Source organism: Schistocerca gregaria, chromosome 4 (genome assembly GCF_023897955.1).
Source record: "Schistocerca gregaria isolate iqSchGreg1 chromosome 4, iqSchGreg1.2, whole genome shotgun sequence".
Lineage (NCBI taxonomy): Eukaryota > Metazoa > Arthropoda > Insecta > Orthoptera > Acrididae > Schistocerca > Schistocerca gregaria.
In genome coordinates this window covers 720,929,872-720,957,855 of record NC_064923.1, presented here as the reverse complement: position 1 = coordinate 720,957,855, position 27,984 = coordinate 720,929,872, and the positions used below count along the sequence as shown (strand labels likewise).

At 39.6% G+C, this 27,984-nt stretch overlaps 1 protein-coding gene across 2 annotated transcripts in view; it reads right to left on the bottom strand.

The window, feature by feature from the left end:
* Positions 1-417: 417 nt before the first annotated feature.
* Positions 418-27,984, bottom strand: part of LOC126268114 (dual specificity tyrosine-phosphorylation-regulated kinase 4-like) — a 413,129-nt gene continuing 385,562 nt past the window's right edge. For both annotated transcript variants that reach the window (XM_049973636.1, XM_049973638.1), the window contains exons 3-11: positions 18,838-19,063; positions 13,025-13,188; positions 12,788-12,912; positions 10,919-11,071; positions 10,678-10,816; positions 10,398-10,569; positions 9,070-9,213; positions 3,477-3,606; positions 418-2,962 (exon numbers count right to left, since the gene is read on the bottom strand). In XM_049973636.1, the coding sequence (XP_049829593.1) occupies positions 2,596-2,962; positions 3,477-3,606; positions 9,070-9,213; positions 10,398-10,569; positions 10,678-10,816; positions 10,919-11,071; positions 12,788-12,912; positions 13,025-13,188; positions 18,838-19,063 (1,620 nt within the window). In that variant the 3' untranslated portion in view covers positions 418-2,595. The remainder of the gene's footprint in view (positions 2,963-3,476; positions 3,607-9,069; positions 9,214-10,397; positions 10,570-10,677; positions 10,817-10,918; positions 11,072-12,787; positions 12,913-13,024; positions 13,189-18,837; positions 19,064-27,984) is intronic.

Genomic DNA, 27,984 nt, shown 5'->3' with positions numbered 1-27,984 from the left:
ATATTCATGGTGTGGCAATTTTAGTGGTGGACTGTGTACAGTATTAGTTTTGTTGTGACTGATGGGTATATATGATCGACTGGACATCTGTTACAGTGTCTGTAACTATGTTTGATAAATCAATAGACAGCCTCTTGGTTGATGCACATTGTTAATTTGTTGACAACTCTCTTACATTTGTAATTTCTCTAATACAAAAAAATCTTTTACTATCTGTGCTTATACAGCAATCTCCAACTGACTTGCATCTTATGAGTTCATATCATCGAATAAAAATGAAATACTTTGTCAGTAGAGAAAATTGTTAATGAATCTTCACAACTAAAAATTTTGTAATCATCACTAAATCTTTACCTTTCTTTAGCAAGTTCTTTCTTGTTGCATTTGGGTAGCTACATGAAATAATGTACTTCTACACACATTGTAACATACATTTATTTAATTACTTATATTGATTCTGTTATTTATTTTTAGATAATTCAAATTAAATTGCAGTATAATTACATGAAAGATTTCCTAACTTCTTGCTTTTTATGGAATGAAAAGAAACCTTTACATCACTTTTTAATCTAGAAAGTATTTTCCTTTGAGTCAACATATTTTTATGCAAATATAAGAATAAAAGAAATCTTATTTCTGTGAAATATGAACAACTGACATGTTTTGAAGAAAGGATATCTCACGAGAGCTGCAGTAACAGATAGACTCAAAGTTATACATACTACCTGCAAAAGCATGATTTCACTTAAATTCCAAGAAAATGTGCATAAAAAATAAGATTTAATTTCTTTCCAATTCCAAGATATTGTGCTTCATCAATGTGAGAATTAAGTGTGTATCATGATGAACAAGTAACAAAAGTTGAATGTTGATCCCATAGTCTGCTCAACATTCTACAGTGTAAGTTCATATTACAACGTTTCATTTCACACACCGAGAACACTTTTTACTAAGAATGACACCATTCTCAGTTTATGTAATAATGGATGTAAAATACCTGTTGTTGCTTAATTAGCTTTTTTCAGCAGTGATAACAGTAAATATTAATGATGAACCATTATTTCTGGCAGTTATAAATCACTACAGGTCTGAGAGAAACATATTTCACATTTGGTGTTTTTGGTTACAAATGTAACATCATGAACTTATTTTGATTGTTCTGATTGTCTAAGTATGAATTTTAAAATGAGAACAATGGAATGAAAAACTCTGGATGCAGCTTAGAAATGAAAGTCAGCTCACTTTGTCACCCACTTCAGAAACAAACTTGTTAAGCAATGAGTCTGCACTTTATTTACAATGAATATGCATTTTACAGTCCCTTTCATCTGATGAAAACCTAACAGTATTATTTCTGATCATTACATGCTACATTATAACTGAGAATATCACACATTTCTCTTTGATTTCTTTGTCAGGATTGTGGAATACAGTTTTAACAGACTGCAATGAAAATAGTGTGTCCATTGTATCTTTGTTAGTACACATTACAAAATTCTTCAACCAAATCATGCAGAAGATCACTCTGAAGTCTTGTCTATCACTGAAACACAACATATAATTAAATTAAATTATCCCTTTGGCTTCTGCATGCCATACAACTGCATCCATGTATGTTGACAGAGCATGCAGTTTTTCTCCATACAGCTCATACACACTTCGGCTCTTACACCTGCATGATACAACACACACATTCATGTATGTGTGTATCCACAAAAGATTTCAAACACACATACATAAACATATTTATAAGCACGTGAGAATGTAGAGTGTTTGATTTTTATACACATTCATGAAGGAATATAGTTCAACAAAAGGACTTAACTGAACATAAGTACGTAGAAGAGTGCAGCAGTATTGGTTCAGTCATGCACTGCATTTTTCCTGCAAATTATGATTGCACAGATGCCTGAGTTTGACTCCACATATTTTTATTAACATACAAATGGCTTAACTGCAAATGAGCATAGCACAGGCATTACATTATTTTCTGTGGAAAGAGAGAGATCATATGGACTGATAGCTTATCAGATATTGCTAAAAAACTGGTAATAACATATTTAAAAACATAACTCAGATAGTTACTGTTTTCCATTAAAGCAACTACCCAGAATTAGGGTAGTAATGTTCATAAATTTCAACGGAGGATAGCTACTGAGTCAGTTCATTATTGTAGCAAATTGCAAGTGGCAACTAAAATACTGAATTAGCATTTTACTAAAAGTGAGTATTTAAGTAAGGAATGTACAAATTATTTTTCACTTAAAAGAAAAATAGTACATAACAAATCAGATCTCACATCAATTGCAGTGAAAACAATAATAAGTGTTACAAATAATGAATTCAGTCAGAACAATGGTAAACACTGAGTCTATTCACACAATTTTTAGGGCACGGAACAGAATTATCCAAATCTATTCACAAACAACATGATGTCTCAAAATACAGTATCTCAACAACATTATTTGTATGTCATGTATCACAATTTAATCAGTCACGCCAACACATAAAGAGTGTGGACATCGCCATCCCTCATATCCAGAGTTAACAGATGTCTCACTTTGGCTTCACACTTCTAGTGTCCAAATGCGTGAGTCACAGTATCGGTGGAAGAAATGTGCCAGAGTCATCAAGACTGGGATCTAATGTCGAAACTAAGTCAGCTGTCATACGGCTTCCTATACTAGGTTTTGGTTTTGTAGAGTCCACACGGTCAGGTTCTAAGATCTTAGAGACACATTTCTTGCCCCTGTATAGTCTGTATAATGAATACTGCTGCTGGGAGGGGGCAGGAGCAGGTTCTGGTTCAGAGACAGGCACTCTTCTCGTTTGGTGGGGAACAGCTACTGTCTCGGAAGGTGATCGCCTCAGCTCCTGCTGGTGCATTTGGACAGTGGTTGATGACTGCAGCCACTCATGTCTTAAAGCTTCATCTGGTGTCATTCGCTTTTTAGGATCCCACCTGTTAATCATAAAAAGTATCTCAGTTAGTGCTACTGTAACAAGCTTTAACAAGTTTTTAGTTCCAGAAGAGTATAAATAGAAACTTTTTTCTTTATATTAAACCATATTAATGTTGTTTATTAATTGGCTATTCAATACTTTATCACAGCCATTACAGTGCTGAACATAAGAGCAGCCAAGAGGAAAAGAATAACTGTGTAGACGTTGCAGAAGCTGCTTATGTAAGAATCTCTTATGAAGTTTCATAAATCACTAAATTATACTGATGTTTGTCATTCAGATAAATGAGCTATTCGTTGAAACAAGCTTTACCATCACACATTTTCAATCATGATGCCCGTTTCACTAACCAATGGATGGATAAGGATAAAAATAACTTTACATGAGCTTACAATCAATTTTCACAGTCTGCATATGGGAACAATCTTTTTTTTTTTTAAACACAAGTGCAGAATTAACTACATTCATATTAATCAGTATAATAACAAACAAACACAAAAACTGGTACCTACTGGAGACATTTTGATATGAAATCCACAAACAGAGGGTCATTACACCTGATAGCAAGTGCAAGATCTTTGGACCCAGGCTTCCTCTTCCTGCCTTTACTGTTTGTAATACATCTTGGATTGCCTTTTGAATCTGCAAAATAAGAATAGGTATTGATAATGGTTTATACTCTGCAAGGAATACAAAGCGGCACACGTGTGCCCACACACACACACACACACACACACACACACACACACACACACACTTCAGCTATCAATGTAGATTTTTCACAACAGGCAGTTTTCATGAGCCCACTACACTGACCTAAAGGTGTAATGTTTCAGGTGTTTGAGACAAGTGAAACACAGAAACTTTGAAATTAATTCTCTGACTGAGAATTCCATGGCATCAGCTGTACTAAGTATAGATATACTAACCAATAGTGAGATATGAAAATTTATGCCAGACTATGACTCAACCCCAGACTTCCCACTTAACGGGAGTGGTTGCGTTAACCACTTTGGCTATTTGTGCATGCTTGCCAGACTGACGCAAACTTCCATATGTTCCATTGTCTATATTCTCATGTCATATTTAGTGGACTGCTACATCAGCATACAGCCACTGTGACATATGGGAGTTTGGGTCAGTCCAGGAAATGTGCATGGATAGCTGAAGTGGTTAAGCTGACTGCTGCTGATAAGTAGGAAGTCCAGGTTCAAGTTCCAGTCTGGCACAAATTTTCATATGTCATTGATGGGTAGTAAATCCATACCTAGTACAGCTGGAGTCAAAGAATTCACAGTCAGCAAATTAATTTCAAACTAGTTCATACAGCAGTGGATCATCAACAATGGCTGTTCTTTCAGAGGTGCATGTACCTAACCACAGCAACAGTTCACCAAGTATCAGGGAAGAGCATGGATTTGATGTGCATCAGTTAATATTTATTATGGCACTTTACATGGCATAGACCACTGTGGATCATTTTCTTCTATTAAAACTCAAACAGTTTTTCCTAATTTTCACTTTCTCTGATGATTTCATCATCAGTGAGTGAGATAATAATCTTGTTTTGCCTTTCTCTCAAAATCTTCTCCCTTCATGTTCTAGAAAACTAAGAGTTCCAACTACATAAAATTTTAAATGGTGACTTCCTATGGGTATGTTCCTTACTCTCTCCCCCCTCAATGTGTGTGTGTGTGTGTGTGTGTGTGTGTGTGTGTGTGTGTGTGCGCGCGCATGTGCCAGAAGAGATTCTACACTTTGCTGAAATTAATCTCTTGACCGCTACAAGGCTCTGACTTTGCTACAATCATAGCAACATACTATCCCAATTTATTTTCACCATCCACTCAAGTATACAACTACAGCCAAAAGACCCTTGTATTTCAACCCAACTACACAAACAATAATAATAATAATAATAATAATAATAATAATAATAATAATAAGATTTGTAACAGAAGAGAAATTAAACGGGAGCCCATATGTTGACAAAATTAGATCTTTTTTTGTAGCAAAAGAACAATTATTATTTAGCTACAATTTTGACAAAATAATGCAACATTTTATTGCCACTAATCATCCAAATTTGCAACTACTACTAAATGACCACTCTGTCAAAAATGCCACTACAACTAACAAAAATAATACGTTTAATTTAGCACATTTACTACTACTGTGATAAGACAATCCAGCAAACTCACTATCTCTGCATTTGTGTTGTGCTCACAACACTGGTTGTGCTTGCATCTAGCACATGAAGTCATATAAAGAAATTCAGGAGACAATCTTGTAAAGATGAGCTATCTTCTACCACCTTACCATTATTCTTTGTTGGAGGATGCCATTGTATCACACTCACATGTGCAGCTTTGCTGACTTCACTCTGTGACTGTCCAAGCTGAAATCAGAGTCCTTGAAAATTCCAGTTTATCTGTTCTATAAGAAGCCCTGCCCAACACCCACTCAGAAGCATAGACATCCCAAGATAATTTCAGCAGCGTTTCCTTTATGCAGGGAACATTCATTGGTATGACAAATTCATAGGGTATTTCTTCACAGTCTGGCTCAGGATGCCAGAGTCAATTCCTGAAATGCACGTGCCTATGTTTCTTTTGCAGGCTATGTAATTCTTCTTTCTTCCATGTACTGTTCCAGTTCCTTTAAAGAAACACTATCAATAACATTAATCTTGTTCACTGTCTCTCGCTGCTCAATAATCCATGCAATGTTTGTTCCAAAAAAGGTCTTTAGCTGTTACTACTGACTGCCTTCTGAACTCTCACATCATTTGATGTGAAGCCTTGGTTTATTAAAACTCTCATGTATCGCCCTCAGTTAATACTTTTCATTAACTACTATGTAAGCCTTGCTCATGATTCATTGAAACATACTATTCCATTAGTAACAAGCATACATTTTAAAACAGCACCAATATAAGTTGTTTTAGAGTCTTTGGTTAGTCATTATTGCAAAGACATTAATAAATTTTCTCTTTGCTTGTCATGAGTTATCCAATGATTTGCCTTGTCCTTTCTGTCATTGAAGGGAAGTATCTGACTGTGTTTATTAAAGAACACATTTGGGATTATTATGAAAGTGATTTGCTTGGAACACAAAGAAACCTAATGTGGATATTAGTTACACTCCTGATTATGAACACTCCACTGATAGAGAATATAAATAACAGCAGGAATAATGGTGTCTACTCACCATACAGTTGAACACTGAACTGCCGATATGTACATAAACAAGACTGAGGACAGTGCTGAGCTGTCAGATGAATCCCATCTGAGTTGCAGAATACCCCTTGTAACAACACACCCGCACATTTACACTGTCCCAGCCAACTACACAGTAGATTTTGTCCAAAATCTCAGCAACATATTTAGTATTGTTCATGTGCGTATTGAGGACCCGATGTCCCAAGTACGCAGTGAGTAATTGCCTTTATTCCTTCCATTATTTAGATTACACCTAGGACTTTTCTGCCACACCAATAAAGAATTGTTACAACCCAGATATTATGACTGTTTGCCCAAAACAGATTCAGTTCAGTGTTTGATGCTTAATATTCTGGGGCCAGAATCCTGAAAAATGAAGAAGTGGACATAGCAGCAAAAGAAGCTTCTCAGGGACACATCATAGAAAAGTGTAGTGTCCACCAATGACGAGTTTCCTCATTATTCCATCAGAAATTCATACCTATAGGGAGGAAATGTGGCTGGAAGTGACAGAAAATAAGCTGCAGTTGATGAAACCAACTGTCTAGCCATGTTGGTTCTCTTTTGGCTACACAATGGGACAATGTGACGTCAATTCACTTCTGTGTAGGCCATTGGCTCCTTAAAATTGCTAGAATTGCTTTTCGTATCACTTTCAATACACAATATATTAACAAAATGTGTTTTATGTTCTGACGAGAGGCCTGCACTAAATTCAGCTACATTAGCTATGATGAGATAAGTGTTGTCTGTGTTCTAAACTTTTATGAATTATATAGATATGGTGTCTGTTCTTTCAGACAAGTCCAAAAGAACAGATGCCACATATACTGTATAAAATTAAGCCAAAGATGGCCAATGATCTCTTCAGTGCTGAAGCACACTACACTTGAACTCTCATGAGAATCAGCGAAAGGCTGCGAGTAATGAGGACAATGGGCAGGGCACTACTTTAGTAGTGGATAGGTTGAGAATTTGGGTCTGACTGGAGACCAGCTGGGGAACTCCACGCAGCATGACCAGATGGTGTGCAACTACCTAGTAAGCAGGAAACCTGGGTTCCAGTCCTCTTGTGGCACACATTTTCAACCTTACTCACTGATTTAAATCAGAGCCCACTCACAACCAACGTCTGTTATTCCTTTGTGCTTTACTTTTGTGAATTGTTCAGATTCTAGCCTAAATTATTAATTGCCTTTATGTGGGACCAAAATGTTAAGGGTTGTCTGTCAACTTGACAGGGTAGGCAATTATTTACGATTCACTGAATGCTTCTTGCATTGCTCTTATATTTTGTTTGACTTGGTTAATCATTTGTTTGTCAGCATGGATTCAGCTATATTAGCAGCCCTCTCTGCTCTCATAGTAACTTCTTAATACTGTTATCGAAGCATAGTCAGTTTTTCCCACCATTCACTACCTTCCACAATGCAATCTCATTTAACAATTGTGAACAATACTTCTGTATTTTCACAGTATCCCTTCAGAACGCAGAATGTTTGCCACTGGTTGGTCAGATATTTTCCAATTATTTTCGTCTTATCCTTGTTAAAGAGAAATATCTTCAAATTTTCATAACATTTTGTTGAACATACTGATAAATGGTGGTATAACAACCTTATGGTCACCAATTCCTACCTCTAAACTGAAAAGTTTGGTGAAATTTGTTGTGAACAGATGTATGTGTTTCCCTCACAAGTGTGTTGTCTAAACCCCCTATGCAAGGTAATTTTCAGGAAATGTATTTGCTGTGTTATCATAAGAATTATTGTCCCTACCTTCCATTCTAAAGGCTTCTATCTCCTAGTCTATAAGTTGCAAAGATAACTTAAATGCTATATTTTTCTGCAGTGTTCTGCCATTTTGACACTTGCTGTGAGTGGATCATAAAAACACGTCTTGAAAACATATTCATCCAGACTCTAACTTTGTATTTATATCATTAGGTAGTGTTTTATTGGTTACCCGTGCAACTTGACAGCAGAATCACCCTCCCTTACCCATCCTTTCTTTACATTTGTCATTACTTATGATATGATATGTTTTCTAGCTACCTATACCCACAGCTTTTCCATACATTTCTCTCCACACATGCAGGGGATGAAACCTAAGTATCTAAAGAGATCGACACAAGGTATTTACATTGGACTGTCTTAGACATATAGACTGTACATAAAATATTACTCTCTGGCATATCTAGATTCAAATTTCATATGCCTGTGCCTGAACATTTTGTTCACATAACAAAAAAATCTTTCCACTTTCAATTTAGTCGACCATAAAATGTCAGGACATGAGACTGCTGAATGTCCGTGCCCACACAAGGAAGGTTGACATCATGGGGTATTAGAAACAGATTTACATAATGTAAACAATACATGAGATGCCTGAGGATGTTTACTTAATAGCAACAAAACAGAGACAAGAAGAGAACAAAATATCAAGTACACAATTAAAGAAAAAGGTTCAGAAAATGGATCTCTAACATTAAATAGTTTAAGAATTCTATCAGTATGAGGAACAGGCTGACATATATGGTGAAGCAAACAGTAAAATAACAGTATTTAGTTATTGGAAAAAAAAGGTGTTGCTTCACATGGTGTGTATGGAGAGACTCAAGAGGCAGGAGGGGACTTGTCTTGATGGAGAGACTAACTGCAAGGTGTAAAAGCTGGAGATCAACCATGTTTTGACCCTTCTTTTCTTTTGAGTCTATGCAAATCTTGTTATAGTTGCTCTCACTTCAGAATTTGTTAGACGGACAGTCCTCTTCTGTCTCAAAAAGTTTTACATTTCATGTATTGCCAGACAGAAATTCATTTTTTATTAGGTAATGTTTCATATTCGCCGACACACAGTAACCAATTGCTGCACATATACCTACCGAAAAATAACCTCCTTCTTGACGCATTCATAATAACATCCTCTGGTGGTGTACCTAAAACTTCCATCACACATGCCAGCTGTTCTACTTCATTTTCGCCAGGGAAAAGTGGGTAACCAGTGTATAACTCTGCAAGTATACAGCCTGTAAAAAGATGAAACCAAGCTGTGATTTACATTAAATTTTATGTTTACCTTCTATTTATATGCTCTATGCACATACTTATAAAAATTCAATAAAAATCTTGTTCTCCTTTCTTAAAAGCTTAAATTTTGTAAGCAATTTAATTAGTCAGTTTGGGTGATGTAAAGTTTCAGGAGCACACTCAGAATGTACAAGGGAATCAGTATAAGAAATGTGGTTTTTCTCCCATGATACATTGTTTAGTAAATTTACTAGTAAAATAATTTTACTGTGTTAATTACATGTTCCTGTAAGCACTGTGAGAAAAAGGCACTGAATGGTGTGAATAAAATCACATCCAGTCATTTTCACCTTACTCTTACCATGCACTTGAAATTGAAACAAGGAAATTATCAAAGAATAAAAGCATGAAGCACCACCTGCTATGCACCATAAACATACTCGTGGAGTATATATGTAGGTACTCTGCAAATTCAAAACAAAAAATCTTTACATGTGTGTACATAAAGGAGTGGTGGATACACAATTGCTTTGCTGTTACCTTGAAAAATGTGAAGAACTTCATATAAGCAAGTGAGAAACATGAAGTGCTTGTTATAAGAGAGGTAACATATGGACCATATCTAGAACATAGGAAAAGGTGACAAGTGTAATTGTGAAAGGAACTCTACAAACAAACACAAAAAATTCGTGCACCTTTGTATTTCATGAAAAGTTTCACACTGATGGAAACCTGGATATGGTTCTTTAAGAGTAATTTACTACATAAAGATGGTTTGCCATTGAATGACATTAACTAAATGTGATGAAAGGAAATGTTGGAGAATAAGAAAGATAATGATGAAATGGGCACAGGAATACAATTCTGCCATAAGTGATTCCCAGAGTTGAAACTGGTCTTAGTTTTTACTACAGAATGGTAAAACAATCAAGGACTATAATTATAGTACTGAATAAGAAACACCACTGAATACAGTGGTAACAACTATTAATGGAAGTGGACTGAGTGAACACACTTGTACACAAGGGACTGAAATAATTAAGAGAACTATAGCTGCAGAGTTATATAGTTCTTCAAGTGCAGCAATATCTAAAACCATTGAGCAAGAAATAAAAATATTATTTCACATACAATGTCCTACTTGTAATTCAGGAAATACAATATTTTTTGCTGTTAACCTTACCAAGACTCCACATATCAATTGCTGTCCCATACTGCAATCCAAGAATGACTTCCGGAGAACGATAAAAACGAGACTGAATGTATGTATATACTCGTTGGTGAGCATAACAGGAGCTTCCAAAATCTATCACTTTAATGGAACTGCTTCCACGTTGTTTGAGAAGAACATTTTCCTGAAAATTATAATTGTGGTTAGATGGATAATGCTTGTAGCAATAGAAAACAATTTCCTTTCACGACAATTGTTACATAATTTGCTACATCTCAGCTTTGATACTTACAGGTTTGAGATCACAGTGAATTATATTTTCTTTGTGGAGTAACCTCAGACACTGAACAAGAGAATTTGCAAATCTTCTAATAAGGCTTAGGCTGAACCCTTGATAATTGTTCCGTTTTATCAACTCATACAGATTCAAACTGAAAGAATAATGACAATAAGTAATAGCTTGCCCAAAAGTATCTTCCGTATGGTTTCATTTGTGTGTATTCTCAGAATAAAACAGGAATTCTCAGACATACCTCATAAGCTCAAAACTAATACACAAATGGTTTCGAAAATAGAAGTGGTCCAACATATGAATGACATTGTGACTTCCATCTTTATCCTTCTTCCTTAGATGGTCCAGAATCCGAACTTCTATAAGTGCTTGGTGATGAAATCTCTTCTTGTTCCTATAACACAAGAGATATTTATTGTGTTTCAACCATTCGCTGTGGAAACATGGCTATTACAACATTTAAATGCATTTCAAACAATGGAAAATCCAGTGTGGAATAACAACAATATGCTTTATTACTGGGAAACAACAGTGGCCATGTGTGTGTGTGTGTGTCATACTTGTGTGAATTTTCTTGTACATGTCCAATAGCTAAACAATATCTAGCAGACTTTTTCATTACAACTGTCAGCCACTCAATGTCCCATTTAAATATATTTCTGTAGTTAATAATGTGGAGAAACAATTTACTGAAATTTGTGTTGCTCATCACTATACTCAGAGGCTGAGTTCCCCATGAGCATGTTTGTCAGCCTGCTTTCTCATCTGGCAGGATCTCAGAGCAGAATAATGATCAGACTCTTATTTTTCCTTGACTGGGCATCAGTTTTAGATAATTTACAAACTGTTTAACTTCCTCGTGCATTAGCTGTTCATTTTTGTCTCGTATAACGAGTACACAAAGATTTACAAGACTTGAAAAAAGTTACATTATCATAAAATTGAAGATTTACACACACACACACACACACACAAACTGGCCCAGAAAATATTTAAGAGACTGACGTGAAACTGGTCCTTGTTAATGACGAGGAGAACTTCCCATCACAGAAAATAGTGGAAACCACGATTTCAATGTGTGTTGAGTTCTGTCAATGGTTTCTGAATGAAATGGAATCACAAGTTTTGGATCCTTAGTTTTCTTCAGATGAGGCCTGGTTCAGCCTATCAGGATATGTGAATTCCAGAACATACGCCATTATGCATCAAACAATCCCACCAGTACTTCAAAGAGTCGTTGCATAATAAAGACTGGTGCTTGGTGTGCAATGTCTGGTGTCTCCAATGGAACTTGATTCTTTCATCAAACTCTTAAAGCTAACCAAAGTGTCCAGAAACTGTTTAATCCATATGTAGATCAGCTCACTGGAGATGAATGACAGTATGGATATTTTCAGCAAGATGGAGCGGCAGCCTTGACAACCTTGTCACAAGTGCATAAGGTGTTTGATGAGGATACGACAATCAGCAGAGGCAGTGCAACCTGCAGGTTACTCCCATTGCTTAATCTCTCTCCCTGTAATTTTTGTCTCTGAGGGAAATAGAAGGGTCATGTGTACTCACGTAATTCTCACATACTGGAAGAGCTATAGCAGAATAATGTAAACACTATAGCTGTTATCCCTCAGGCAGAGCTGCTACGCGTGTCTCACAGTTTGATAAATTGAGCACAGCACTGGATCAATGTCAACAGTGGTTATTTCCATCTTCTGTGATGTTCATTAACAAGGGTAAAAAAAAAAAAAAAAAAAAAAAAAAAAAAAAAAAAAAAAAAAAAAAATGGTTCAAATGGCTCTGAGCACTATGCGACTTAACTTCTGAGGTCATCAGTCACCTAGAACACAGAACTAATTAAACCTAACTAACCTAAGGACATCACACAGATCCATGCCTGAGGCAGGATTCGAATCTGCGACCGTAGCGGTCGCTCGGTTCCAGACAACAAGGGTCATTTTTGTGTCAGTTTTATTGTAAACATTAGTTATAAAAATAACTTAGGAATAGTTACATATTTTGAAATATGTTGGTGTAACCTACATTGTAAGTTTCTACTTTTCTAGTATAAACTACAAAAGATACCCCTTCAGTACATTGTTATCAAATTGCTTACCTTATTATTTTTATTGCTACATGCTGATTAGTTTTATGGTCAAGTGCCCGAATAACTTGTCCAAAACTTCCTTTACCAATGACTTCCAAAATTTCATATCGGTATGATATATGGTCATGAAGAACCTACAACAAAGACAGTACAATGATCTTTAAATATCTAAAGAAAGAAAAACAACACAAAAATTCGTCCAACACAAAAAATTAGTCAAATAAAACTAATTACAGAGATACTTACTTTGTTATAACTGCCATTATCATCATCATAGCCACCATTCTGTAGTGGCCCTTCTTCACCATGTATTTTGCAGGCATCAAGACCTAAATACCAAATCTCTGGATATTTCTCTATTTCTGTTCTCTCATAGTCTGTCAGTCGATTTCCATAGTACTTCAGTGCTTCTGAAATGTGCAAGAGAAAAATATTTTAATTGATTCTACTCATAATAATTTCTTGGTTTGAAAGACATGGCTCAGACATATGAAGAAGTTACAGGATTAGTTATTATGACAATTAAGGAAATAGATTTGTAAACTTCTCAGGTTTCATCCGTATGAGTGCAACAAAAAAAACAGAATCTTTTGATCAGCTTCCCTCTAGTCATTTACTGGTGAAGATGAAAATATTGTAAATAAAATTTTTCATTTCCTTTCTCTTTACACTTTCACTTGGGTACAAACTTAAGAAATGTGTAGGAGGGTTTACACGATCAATCATATTTTTATTTGTACTTTTCTTAGTAAATACCTTTTGTTGTTTTATAGAATGGATGGTATGGACCTCACTTTATATGCCGTAGGATAAAAGTCATGACACAATCTTTTATCCGTTATAGCTTCTTTCTCATATATCTGAAGCAATGTTATATAAAATCTCTGTCTACTAATATGAAAAGTATCAAAATCCAACATAATTTTTATCTTAAGAAGGAACTGATTAATGAATATTTTACATCTTTGTTCATTTCTTATCACAGCAGACTTAAACTTCAACGTGCTGTTTCTCGTAAAAAATTCAAAAACTGTATAGTTCTCTATACTCTTGGTTATTATAATTAGTATAATTTTCTGATTTTGTTTTTATTTATGCTTCTACTTTCCACTGCTTTAGAATACAGTGGCTCACTGTAAGCTATACTCCTACTATCTATAAATCACATTTTCATCACACAGAAAGACTTTCATAAATTGGCCTTAATCGAGAAATTTCTATCTCTCTCTCTCTCTCTCTCTCTCTCACACACACCCACGCACACACACACACACACATAGATTACAGACACAGGACGTTAGAGGCATAAGTGCAGATATTTTTATTAGTGAGTCAGGACTGTGTACTTAATAACATTAAATTAGCATTTACTTCATTTGTAGACTAATAATTAAAGCTAATTAGGAGCAATATGTTTTTAGTTTGGTTAGTATCTCCAAGTACATGTGGCAAGAGCAAGCCATCAGTGATTATTTTGTTCTGGGCAGCAGGTCAGGTGTTGAAGTACAGACGTGTGGACAGTCATCAGTTAATTCTATAGTGACAGGCATATTCTACTTAGTGATGCAGCTACAACCATGCAAAAGACAATAGTTAATAAATTATGTGACGCGTTTGGACGAAGACTGTTAGATGCAGAGGAAAATCAACTAACACACTGAAGCTGGTACATATTATGGTACCAATGATTACAATATCTGCACCTATAACCATAATACCACACATATATATACACATCCACACACAGGGCAAACATTGATGAAACCAACAAACTGCAGGGATGGATTCATGACTGGAAATGGAGGAAGAAAGTCCTACGAACATGTATCCAGAAAAGGGTTGCTGCCACAGCAGGTGGTGCTGATGAATGAAAGTTCCTCTGACCATGTGCCGTGTGTTTCTTGTGTGTTGTAGGCTGTGTTATTGACGCAGCATACTGTAAGCAGCAGAATGGTCCGGTACTCATGTCTGGGACAGGCCGAAATGGTGTTTGTTTATGGCCAAACAGATGGAAATGATCAATAGGCAACACGGCTACACCAAAACAAGTACCCTCAGAGACACTAATCACGTCACCCAAATTTCAAGTCCTTTTTGGATTTTTCAGACAGACAAACATGCAGGGAGGTGATGAACTGTGTGTACACCAGATTTGGAGGAGTGTTTCTATGGGATATCGAGACAAAACCTAGTACTATCTCCAGGTAAGTGGTCTACCAACATTTTGTAAGCCACAGTACTGATTATATGTATCCTGCATGACAACCGCTACTATCCCTGTCACCTGCAACAAGCACAACAATTATCAGCAGCAGATTTCCCTCTACAGGAAGGATTTTGTCGATGATTTTTGCACCAGACCATCACAATTACAGAATTTCTGTCATCAGTCCTCTCTATCAACAAAGCAATCTTTACCAGAATTGGCATAATCAATCGTCTTCTATGGGGGCTTGTGGTCAGAAGAACTTTCATTTGTCAGCGCCATCTACCATGACAATGATGCATTTCTTGACATATGTTCATAGGACCTCCTGTCAGGAATCTGTCCCTTCAGTTTGTTGGTTTTATTAATGTTCATCCTGTACATATATGAGGGGTTTTCTAAAGAAAAGGCATGAAACAACACTGTGGATATAACACAATACTTTATTTAAAATTAGTCACCATAGAGGCCTGAGCACAACTATTCTACTGTTTCACGACTTGAAGTATGCGCTATTGCCAGAATTCCTATGGCTGTGACAGGAACCAGTACTCCACCGTGTCCCTCAATTTGTTGTGAGAGTTGATACACTCCCCTTTGAGATGGTTTTTTAGTGAGGATGCTCAAGCTACTCTCACTTGAACTTTGATATTCCAGATGCTGTATGACCTTGGAGATGTGTGTTACCATGAAGCATAATCACCTGCTCCACAAGCAGCGCCAGGCAGCTTGCTCTTGATGCATTTGAATAGACTATGGAGTATCTCACAGTACACATTACACTTAATAGTTTTTCCGTGCTCGAGAAATTCAGTGAGCACTGGACTTTGGGCGTTAAAAAAGACGGTGTGCTTTGCCTCACCTGCTGAGGTCACAGCTTTGAGTTCTTTAGGGGATGTGATGACACTGCCTCTCACACATTCAGACAACTGACAACATGGCTATACTAGAGTAATGCATCTGTGTGTGAAATTTCTACTTCTGAGGACGGAGTTTGTCTAAAAGCTAGTACCATACTCTTTTTCATTGTGCCTCTCTGCAACCTGATGCATCCTCTGTGGAGTGAGTAGCAATCTATCCCTTCCACTGTTGTTATGCCATCGTGAACCTATCATTCTTGACAACAATGTTTCTCAGGATCAGTTATGTATGAAAATGATCAACACTTTCTGAGAGTGCATAGTTTGTAAACAGCAACTTTGTTTAAGGAAATAGGCATTTTACAAATGCACAGAGAGTAGCAACTATGATGCTTGCTAGACAAGTAAATTAGTGTTAATGCACAATGTGTAACAACATTGAAAACAGAGTTTATTTATCATAATGGCACCTTGTAGCCATCTACTGACTGGTTCTACACACCTGAAAATTCCTTTAGAGACTGAGCCCCACATAACACACAGTGTGTAGACAAGGGAGCCCCAACTGCAAATCTACACCCCCTCGGAGAAAGAAAATTTCCACAAACCGAACTCACTTCCTGTCTTTCTGCGTCAGTTACAAGGAAGCTAGATCATGTAATGGATATTGACTACTAGCAAGTGTGCCCAGAGGTGTTTAATGCTAAATCTCAATTTATGTCGTACTTCACTGTGAAACTAACATTGGTTACCCCCAGTCCCACACCTAGCTCAGATCCTGAGTGAATACACTCTCGTGTATGATTTTGTAACAAGTCATTTCCAAAGCACTTTTGAAACGTGGAAAGGTCTATGGGAAGCTGGAAAATTTTAAAATCATGTTTCTCTAGCCTTTGTGACATCTTTCATATTTGTATTTTTCGTATCCAAAACACAAATGTTCCATCAATACTCGAGTTATTTGGAGAAATAAACTCTGTGTGGTTTACTGTCTGCTAACTGTAATCACGTAACGCATTACAAATAACATCAATTTCAGTTGAAATCACCCTAGAGAAAACAAAGCCTGGCGTGGCCGCAGCTCCAAGCAAATGCCCACGTTTTTCGTTCTTCTTCTTGAACACAAGGTAATACATCTACAAGCACTCGAACCAGTTATTTTGTCTTGGCGGGAAATTGAGGTCTTTCAGACATGGGTGGAAAGGTGATGTCATTTCTCAGCGGCTGGTATGAATGTTAATGCGTACCGCTCTTTTTGTTGGAAAAGAGGGAAAGACACCAAAAGCGTACAGAGTAGGAGGCATGCCCTCTGGTTCCCGACAACGTCGCAGTATTTGAAACAAAGGGCTTTCACGTCACAACTCAGATACCTCCAGCTTTTGTCAGCTGTTTTTTCTAACAATATCAGTGAGGGTGGCGGCGCTAGAGGAGCGGCGTTCAAATTCCCGTTCGACATTACCGATTATTTTGTGCTGCTGGTGTCCTCACATATCTTAGTTAAAGAAAGACATTTTAAGAATCACCTAGAGCTGCTAATGAAATAAGCCTTTATTCACTAAGAGTTTCAAACAACTGATCATCGTAAGGAAATATATATGTTCCTGTTTGGTATTAGACGTCCAAAATAAAATTAAAAAACGCAGGATGGTTGTTTACTACATTTTTTACACCACTGTAAGAACAACAGCTAACAAGTTGATGTTTAAAAAAATGATGTTTGATTGAAAGTCGTACTGATTAAGGATTTGTTTCATTAGCGGCTCTTGGTGTTTCTTAATTCTATGTCTACAGCGCGCAGGCCACCTTACGGTGTGTTATGAGGGTACTTTGTGTACCACTGCCACCTTCCCTTTTCTGTTCCAGTCGCGTGGTTCGAACGACTGTTTGTAAGCTCGAATTTTATCTTCATGTTCTTTTCGTGAGGAAAAATGTAAGCGGAATCAATATGTTGGTTGATTCTAATTAAGGACGTTCACGGATTTTTGAACAGTAAAGCACAACGCCTCTCTTCCAACGTCTGCCACTGAAGTTGGACGCGTATCACCATGGCTAAAGGAACTTGTGACAACACGTGCCGTTCTTTGGATCTTTTTATTTCTTCATCAGTCCTATCTGCCACGGGTCAAAGATACGTCCCTCGTGGTTGGACTAAGCTTACTGAGCATTCTTCCAATGTATGTTAGTCTGGCATCTGCCTTTCTTGGGATCAGTCTTACGTGTTCGCTCCACTTAAAAATTGCTCCGTAAGCATACGTACTTCTGCATGTTTTATAGATGTGACAGACAGCTTCCACTGCTTCCTCGGCACACATGTATTGATATAGTAAGGGGTCTTTGTTTCTTAAATATGACATTCTTCAAACATTCAGATTTAAGTTTCCCTAAAATCTAGTAAGGCAACGCAACTCTGGAATAATTTGTTTGAACAGGCCATTGTCGAGTCCGTCTCTCACCGTTAACTGACTGAATGAGTTCCTCGTCTGTAATGACTTTGTTGTTGTTTGTGCTATGAATTCTCCCTTCTTCCTTATTGATCACCACGTCTACCAGATTCTGCAGAGCGAATTAATGTTGAGATCATATGTCTGTGTCTTTGGAGACACAATTTTTGTAGTATAATGGAAAAGGCAGTTAAATGTGGCAATGTATGTTACGTACGGTGCAAATGTAGACGCCTGACTACACAACAGGTCTATCAGTTACCACAACCTTCATTTCACATTCATTTTTCGTTGACAGGCCACCATCCATCCTAGTCTAGACCTCGGGCTACGCTACAGATCAGTCTCTTATCACAGCCAAGATTTCAAGGGGTCCACTACCACACCCTAGCCACCGCTAACGATGCTTCGCCAGGCTGGATGTTGGGCAGAAAACGCACTCCCGGTTCTCTTCGTACTAGCGGGATGCCTCCCTACAGCCGACACCGTACCAAGTCACAGCACTCGCAAACACACAGCTGTAGCGGAGCACACGGACGGACGCTGACTTACCGGCTGGGGTGAGCGGCAGTCTCCGGCCGTGCGAGTCGTGGCGCGGCTGCTGCTGGGGGCTGTGGTCGGCGCTGCTCGAGCCGGAGGTGCCGACCGCGGAGCCGCTGTTCAGCACGGGGAAGCACGCGGACACCGGCGTCGGGGCGGCCGCCGTCGACGACGCCCGAGACTCCTGGTGGTGGATGTTCAGCCGGGACACGGACACGCTCTTGAGCGACGGCAGCTTCTGCACAGGTTGGTGGTACCACACCGTGGTCGTGAGCACTGCGCCCGACATGGCTGCGCGGCGACTGCTGGCGGCCAGAGCGCGCGCCGCGGCTCGAGCAGCTGGTATCTCGGCTACCGGTCTGGAGGGAGGGGGAGGGGGGCGTGGAGGGGATAGGCGCGTGGAGGGGGCGACGCTTCCTGGTGCCACCGGGTCCTTCCCCTCCTCGTAACAGTCTGCTGCGAGCGCTTTGTTTGTATTTGACCCGCTGCGTGCACGCAGATGCGCCTTGTGACCGACCGCAGTAGGTAAATTTGTCTCGCCGTGTCGAAAGGGATAACGTGACCATTAAAACCTATATGGCCAAAACTGCACACATCTAAAATTCTTGAGAAACTTATGTTCAAGAGAATCATGGATCATCTTAATAAACATAAAATCCTTAACAAAAACCAGGCTTTTTCTACCAAACACGCCATTTTCTCATTTGTCAACCAACTTCTCGAACCCATAAACAACAAAATGTCATCAGATGGAATCATTTGCGATCTGTCTAAGACATTCGACTGTGTGGATCACAAAATTCTGCTTACGAAGGCCGAGTATTATGCCTTATATGGTAAATTGAGATGTGGTTCGAGTCATACCTAAATGGCAGAAGGTAGTACCGAATAATTCTGCAGTGGCACCTGCCTGCTCTGACAAGGACACAGTGAAATGTGGGGCACCACAGGGCTCAGTGCTTGGTCCCTTCCTTTTGCAAACCTTTATCAATGATCCGCCATGGTGTACAACACGAAAAGTACACTTCACCCTATTTTTCAGACGACACAGCCGTTGTGACTGACAAGAATACCAAACTTCAGTCAAAAGAACTCTGCGTCCACTATATTCAAAGAATATAGTGGAAGGAAGGGACCAAGCACTGAGCCCTGTTGTACCCCACATTTCACTGTGACCCTACCAGAGCAGGCAGGTGCCACTGCAGAATTATTCGCTACTACCTTCTGCCTTCCGTCACCTAGACATGAGTCGAGCCATACTTTACAATATAAGGCATAATGCTGGGCCTTCGTAAGCAGAATTTTGTGATCTATACTGTGTCCACTATATTCACATCAAATGGTCTGTCCCTCAATGTTAACAAGACTCAATTCATCCAGTTTCAAACAGCAAACAAAATACTGGAAAATATTAAAATAAAACGTGGCGGCCAAAAATATTGACAGCTGTCTTCTGATTTCCTAGACTTACACGTTAACAACAATTTAAAGTGGACAGTTTGCACCATCGACCTATGTAAAAGACTGAATTCGGCAGCATCTGTCATTCGCTCAGTTACGTCTGTTTATTTCTTGGAAACAATCACAGCTGCATACTTTCGATATTTCCATTCACTTACGGCCAATAGCGCATCGTGTTCTGGGGAAACCAGTGACGAGGAAATAAAGTCTACATTGCACAGAAGAGAATCACCAGAATTATGGATAGGGTTCACTTGAGATACTCTAGCAGAATTTTGTTCAAACAGCTGGGGATCCTCACCATGCCACGCAAATACATTTTTTTCGCTAATGCGCTTTATAAACAATAATCATACAATTTATAGAACAAACAGTGAGTGTCATGATCATAATACAAGAAGTAAATGGGATTTTTACAAAGATATGAAAAACCTCAGCATGGTAAGGAGTACATTATTCAAGCATAAAAGTACACAATAAACTTCCAGTTCACGTTAAATCAGTCACTGCGGGTAACACTAAATTCAAAAATCAACTAAAAGGTTATCTTTTGTATAATTCTTTATGTTCATTACAGGAAATTTTGACAATGTGTAATAATTAGAGAAATGTGTTTAATTTTAAGCATTCCAATAAGAAATGAATATGTAGCACTGGTATATCAGTTGTTGACAGAATACTTTTTATATCAGTTACAATGTAAGCCCTATAATTTGCTTGTGTAACAGTTATCACTACTTAAATATGCGTTATTATTTGAACACTTGTAACATGTACCTGTTTACATATGATATAGATTGTAAGCCTCATGATCATTTATGTATGGGTATTACTGTAATAATCTGACACGTTCTACACCCTGGGAATACACTCGCATCAAGGATCCAGGGAACTCGAAAATAAGTAAATAAACTAATAAAATAAATAGGTACACATCGCATCTCCCAGGATGAGCGGACACTACTATACAGGGCTACTATAAATGATTTATTCGTTTTCAGAACTCTCATTATATGCGCAAATATGACATGCAAAAGTAGAACCGTAAGCTAACCAAGTTTGTATTTTGCGCTCTACAAATGTTCTGTTCAAAATGTTCAGATGTGTGTGAAATCTTATGGGACTTAACTGCTAAGGTCATCAGTCCCCAAGCTTACACACTACTTAACCTAAATTATCCTAAGAAGAAACACACACACCCATGCCCGAGGGAGGGCTCGAACCTCCGCCGGGACCAGCCGCACAGTCCATGACTGCAGCGCATGAGACCGCTCGGCTAATCCCGCGCGGTTATGTTCTATGAATGCCCCTGTCACAAGACTCACGTCCAAGTGGTAGTCAAGCTCGTTCGATGCCGTATGTAGTAAACAACTTGTCAGCAGACAGGCAGTGTGTGTGTGTGTGTGGGGGGGGGGGGGGGGGGGGCGGGGGGGGGGGGGGTAGGCCACTAAGGAAAAAGTCACAAGGCGTTAGGTCAGGGGACCTAAAGGAGGGGGGGGGGGGGGGCGGCGAACAGAAAGGAACAGAGACACATCATTTTCACCACTACGTCCTATCCAGCAAGCAATGCGGAAGTTCATCGTCTAGGTAGCGAGAAACGTCGATGCTCCAATGAGGCGTACGCCTTGTTGGAAGAAGAAATTCTCGCAATCAGCAGTAAATTGTGGAAACAGGCACAACCTCAGCATACTAAGTTAAACAGTACCCGTCACTGGCTTATCAGAGAATAAAAACGGTCCATACAACTGCGTCTGCGAAACTGCACACAAAACATTAACCTTCGGCGAATCTCGTTCGTGCGCCACAATTTCATGAGAACGTTCAGTGCTTCACACTCTTGACATTGTGGCAATTAGCCTTCCCAGACAAATGGTAGGTTGCTTCGTCTCTGAGTATCAGTTTGCCGACGAAATAATCATCCTCAAGCGCCTCCTGCATTTTGATGCAAAACTGAAGTCGTAGGCCATAAATTGCCAGTTTAATTGTTGCTCGAGCTGCAGACGGTATTGTTTGAATTGTCACCTCCGTCGCAAAATCGTCCACACAGTTTGCTGCGGTGTGGTTTGCGTGGACCGTCTTTTTTTTTCCGGACTGCGTGGGAAACATTCTCTCACTCTCTACGGTTGCACCTGGCGCGACCGGTAATTTTCTGTTCGAAGAGACAACCAGTGTCCCTAAACTGTCGATAGCAATGCATAATGCTCTGTTTACATGGCGGTTCTTTTTCATAATTCCTTCTGAAAGCAAGCTGCATTGTTGTAACAATAATCTCTCGCATATTCCAACATACAAAAACTATTTTCTTGCTTTGTCGCCATTCTGTTAAGGCATTGCACTTGGAACGCCAACTGTTGGGTATAACGCTAACTCGGAGAGTTTATGGCTGTATTTATGCATCAACTATGTTGCTACATATCATACTTTGGAAAATATAGAACTATGGAAACGAGTGATTTATTTATAGCAGCCTACTGTACTACTGCACAACAGGCTGAAGACATTACGCGAATCGGTGATGTTATTGCCGTTCGGTTAATGCTCGTAACTTGCCAGTCTACAGGGCTATGGGAACAGCAAAAGTACCTTACAGTCGGAAGCGATATAATGCTCTGTAAACACGTCAAGTGGGGCTACCATGACAGACTCCGTCTTTGATCCAAGCCTTTCGTCTGCCTGCCTATTTCCGCAAAACTGTTCGCTTGCACACGATTATGTACACACATTCGAAACTGTTTTTCTAAGCCCTTTCTGATACGCTATAAATTAGCATTTAGTTACGATTTACTAGAGTCGTACCTGCATCTGTATCTTTGTCATATATAGCATGGCCAAGAGGAAATACATTTTACCTCGTAGAGTAGGCCTATCTTCCTGCCGCATACACCGACGGAGTCTGGTGGAGCTAACATCACAATTGCCGAATCCAGCCGGCATGGCTTTCAATTTTAATACAATTCTAGGATATTTTTGCTAAAAGTTTCGACGCCAACACTAACAAGCGTGGTATCAATACACTTATTATTTCCATAGCTTTCGAAAGCTCTAAAAAGATTCCGCAAAAATTAAAAAGGATTTATTACAGTATCTCGGTTAATGACCGAACTGAGCGTATTAACCACTCATCAAAACTACGTTTCCCTCTGTGTACTATAATTTTCCGTAACTCTCGTTTCGATATCTTGAACCTTTCATGAAATAAAAAACGTGTGACGTCTGTTAGAGGTGTCCCACGATGCCCTAAGAAGACTGTTATAAAAAAACTCAACAAAAGCGATATGAAACCTTTATTGCTAAAACATGGAAGTACATTACAAGAGGTGCTTGAAGTGACGTCCCCCCCACGTGTATACAAATTTCAGCACGGCGTTGCATTTCCTGAACGTTGCTGCTAGACTATTGGGGGTGACTGCCTGATTTCACGAGGGATATTCTCACGAAACTCGTCGCTGGTGCCTGGTTCGTTGTTGCGTACATTACCCATAGGGTGAACTCACAGAAAAAGTTAGCAGCTCTCAAGTCAGGTGCCCTCTGGGTATAATCCATTCGATATCACTCTGTATGGGAAAATTGTTACACCGCTACCATGGTCGCCTTAGACGTGTGGCATGCTGCCCCATCTTGCTGGTACCACCCAAGCATCAGTTCCTCGTCATCCAGCGGTTAACAAATTAATGAAACAACATCTGGTGCACTTCACTGGCCCGACAATGCGCCGCTGTGATAATGCACAGAAGACGCCCACCTTCTGTGAAACAAGGGGTTCCCCAACGACTACGTGTTTGTTGTCACTACTCCATAAACGTGTGTTTTGTGAGTTCACGTATTCTGGCAAGTGAATCCACGTTTTATTCATGAGCATGCAGCGCTGTGAAGAACTGTGTCTACAGGTGAGGGAGGTCATTTTTACCACCTCTTGTAATGTACCTTTATTTCTCAGCCATAAATGTATATCTTGTACAAATTCGGTTTCATATCTTCTTCCATTAATTTTTTTCTAACACTTTTCCATTTCCCCTTACGAGTGGGATAGCTACCTGAGGCAATCAACGCACAGCTAAGCGTTTCGAAATTATCGATTAGCAGCCACAAATTAAAGTCATTTGGGCAAAGGGTCCTAGTCTTACTTCAAAATCACCAACTTGTTTCCATTGTCATTTGGACAAAAGGTCGCTCTTTCTCAGCTGGCGATTTTAAAGAAATACGAGGACCTTTCGTCCAAATGACTTTATTATATGACTCCTATTTTGCATGTTGAGAGATACATCTGATCGGAAATAATTTAAACACGGACAGCCAGACGATAGAGGCGTAACCCGCGAAGTGTGTAGTCGTGTGCCAATACTGCGCTCCTGTGTGTTGTATGCTAAACACATACAATGACTGACAAACTTTTTCTTTCAAAACTTTTTGGATACCTCTCTCTGTAACTACTTTTCACTGCGTGATTCGAGAGGAAATGGTACAACGAGTATAGTGCTACGACGCCAGTCAAGATTTGTGGCGGAACCTTTCGTAAAAATACGTGGAGAATATGCTAAATATCAAAACCAAGGATCAGTTTCCATCCGATACACACATGACAATGTGGAAGGGTCTGTATTGGCCCGGCAGTTCTGTTTCATACTAGGTGTCCCAGGAGGAGTGGTCAGCATTCAGGGATGTGACAGTAATGTTTATTCGAAGCAAAAATGTCTAGCAGTCGTGGACTCTGGAGTACATACCTTAAGAGCTAAAAGCACTTGCTCATCTTCGCTACTGTGAATCACATTTCTTCTACTGAACAAGTGGTCGTAGCTCTTAAATCATGCATTTTAGAGATCATGTTTACTGGACTTTTTTTTACTTCGTATGGTCGTTCCTGTCACATCCCTGAATATTGGCTATGTCTTCTGGGACACCCTGCGTAACATGTACCACATACAATTATCCGAAACGTTCCACTAAAAATTTCGACAAGCACCGTACACTGGAGTCAATTTTTTCAAACGCTGTTTAATTGTATTAGAAAGTATGTAGTTCGGTTTCAGAATCCGTAGTACTTTCAGTGTTTCTGTAGATAAGAAATCCTGATCATTACTTATATAGCAAAACACTATGTAGTACTTGTGCTACTGAAGGAAGTGAATTGTGCAGAACCGTGATTGGGAGGGGGTGTATCGACTGTGAATTATCGTAACACGTGGGGTTATTTAAGTTGTATTTTCTGCAAATGACTTGACGTGCATTCGCCAGATCCTGGGCCTTGTTACGGTGCAATACTCGTTCAGAATTATCAAAACGAATAGATCATGAAAAAACGAGTCCGACGAACTTCGAGAGGTTTTAGAGGGTGGCTTGGGGAACAAATTGAAGATAGGAACCCGTGACCATAAACGCCATCCAACGATGCTGTAGATAGTCGAAGTTACAAGCTCCGCCGCCTGTCGCTAGACCACCCCTTTGACATCAAACGTGACTGTATACGCTGATAGACCGGAGGCGAAAAGTCTCGCAGCGGCGTTTGTTATTTACTGATCGTGACTGATTCCCACGAGCGACAGAGGAGAAGATGGAGCTACCTGCTGCATAGACAGGTCTGGTCTCCTACGAATACTACCCTCTCTTGCCTTGGTGGATGACGGTTTGGACGCATTAGCCGAGCGGTCTGAGGCGCTGCAGTCGTGGACTGTGTGGTTGGTCCCGGCGGAGGTTCGAGTCCTCCATCGGGCATGGGTGTGTGTGTTTGTTCTTAGGATAATTTAGGTTAAGTAGTGTGTAAGCTTGGGGACTGATGACCTTAGCAGTTAAGTCCCATAAGATTTCACAAACATTTGAACATTGGTTTGGACGCAGGTTCCCACCTGCAGTTTATTTTTCTTCTGTATACCGAAACAATGGAGATTTTGGAGGTTTCCAGGAGAAAGATAAACTGTGTGATCCACCGAGAAAGAGAACACCGTATTGGTGGTAGACGAGGCCTGTCTATGTATCAGCCCACTCTCCCTTCCACACTGGCGATCCTGGCAATCAGTTGGGATCACTGAATAACTAGGGTAATTCAGCTTACAAAGTCACATGTGCTACAGAAGGGATGGTCTAGCAGAAGGCGCTGGCGCCTATAAGTTCGACGCTCTGTAGCGTCTTTCGATGCTGTTCCCGGAGACGCGTTCCTATCCTCAAATTGTTCCTCAAGACACGCTCTACAACCTATCGAAGTTTGTCAGTGTCGTTTTGTAACACGTTGCACATACACTATCTGATCAAACGTGTCCAGACACCCCTATATAACGCGGAATTGGACCGCCAGTGTCTGTCTGTACAGAAGTAGCAACAGCAGAATAAGTCAGTCGGAGAGCTCAATGACTTCCAAAGTGCCCACGTCATTGGATATCACCTGAGTAACAAATCCGGGAGGGATATTCCAATCCTTCTAAAGCTGTCCAAGTTGACTGTTGGTGATTATAAAATGAAAAATTCAAGGAACAATCACAGTGAACCAAGAGCAGGCAGATGTCATGAACTGACCCACAGAGATCGTTGAGCACTGCGGATGGTGGAGGTAAAAAATTTTGAAATTATCTGAAGAAATCACTGAATGACGCTATACTCTGTGACAATTCGATGGACGAGTTTGGGTTTAGCGAATGCGTGGAGAACGTTACCTGCCCACATGTGCAGTCCCAACAGTGAAGTACGAAGGAGATGGTGTTATGGCACGGGTTTGGTTTTCACGGTTAGGGTGAATCCCCTTATTGAGCTTAAGAAAATCCTGCATGCGGAAGGCTAAGAGTATATTTTACAGCGTTGTGCACTGTGTACACGAGAGGAACCGTTCGTAGACAGTGATAGATTGTATCAGCAAGACAATGCAATGTTTCATTAAACAGCGTCTGCCAGGCAATGGTTTGTGGACAACAACGTTTCTGAAACGGACATGCCTGCCCAGAGTCCCGTACTGAACCCAGAGGAACACTTTTGGAATGAGTTAGAATGTCCACTCCACTCCGCAGCCCAGCGTCCAACATCAAAACGTTCATAGCTTCGGCTCTTGTGGAAGAGTGGACTGCCATTTTTCCGCAGCCATTCAAACACCTCACCGAATGTGTACCCAGCCGAGTTCTAGGCTCGTAAAGGCGAAGGGTGGCCACTCCTCATATTAACATCCACTAATGGCTGTCCGCATATTTTTGATCAGATAGTGTGTATACCATAGAGAGAACGTTCGCTTATCGAATGAGTAGTTGTGAGATTCACGATTTCGGAGACATATCGTTCGAAAGAGCCCGAGACACTCGATTTAGTCTACATGCGTCATGGCTTTCCACCGTAATACGGGTGTGATGCCAGACACAATGGAGCATCAACGGCATTGTGGGAAACGGCTACAATGTTATCAGTACGTTCTTACGTAAACAGGTAGATTTTAGAGGGCTGTCAGTTACATGATTCCACGTTATCTGAAAAGAGGCAGAGATGTCAGAGGATTAAGAGCAGCTCGTACAATGTACGAACCGTCGCCTCTTCTTAGTAATCTGCTCTGTGTAACGACATCAGAACGAGAACACCTCCGAAGTGAGCGGAAAGTGCTTCTCACGAAAGCAGATGCGTCAGAAAGATTTACACTACGATCAGTACCACCATTAGTCGCCTAATTAAGAGACGTGAACTGTCGCCCCTTGCAACTGGAAAAGGTGAAGTGGAAGAAACAGTAATCTAAAG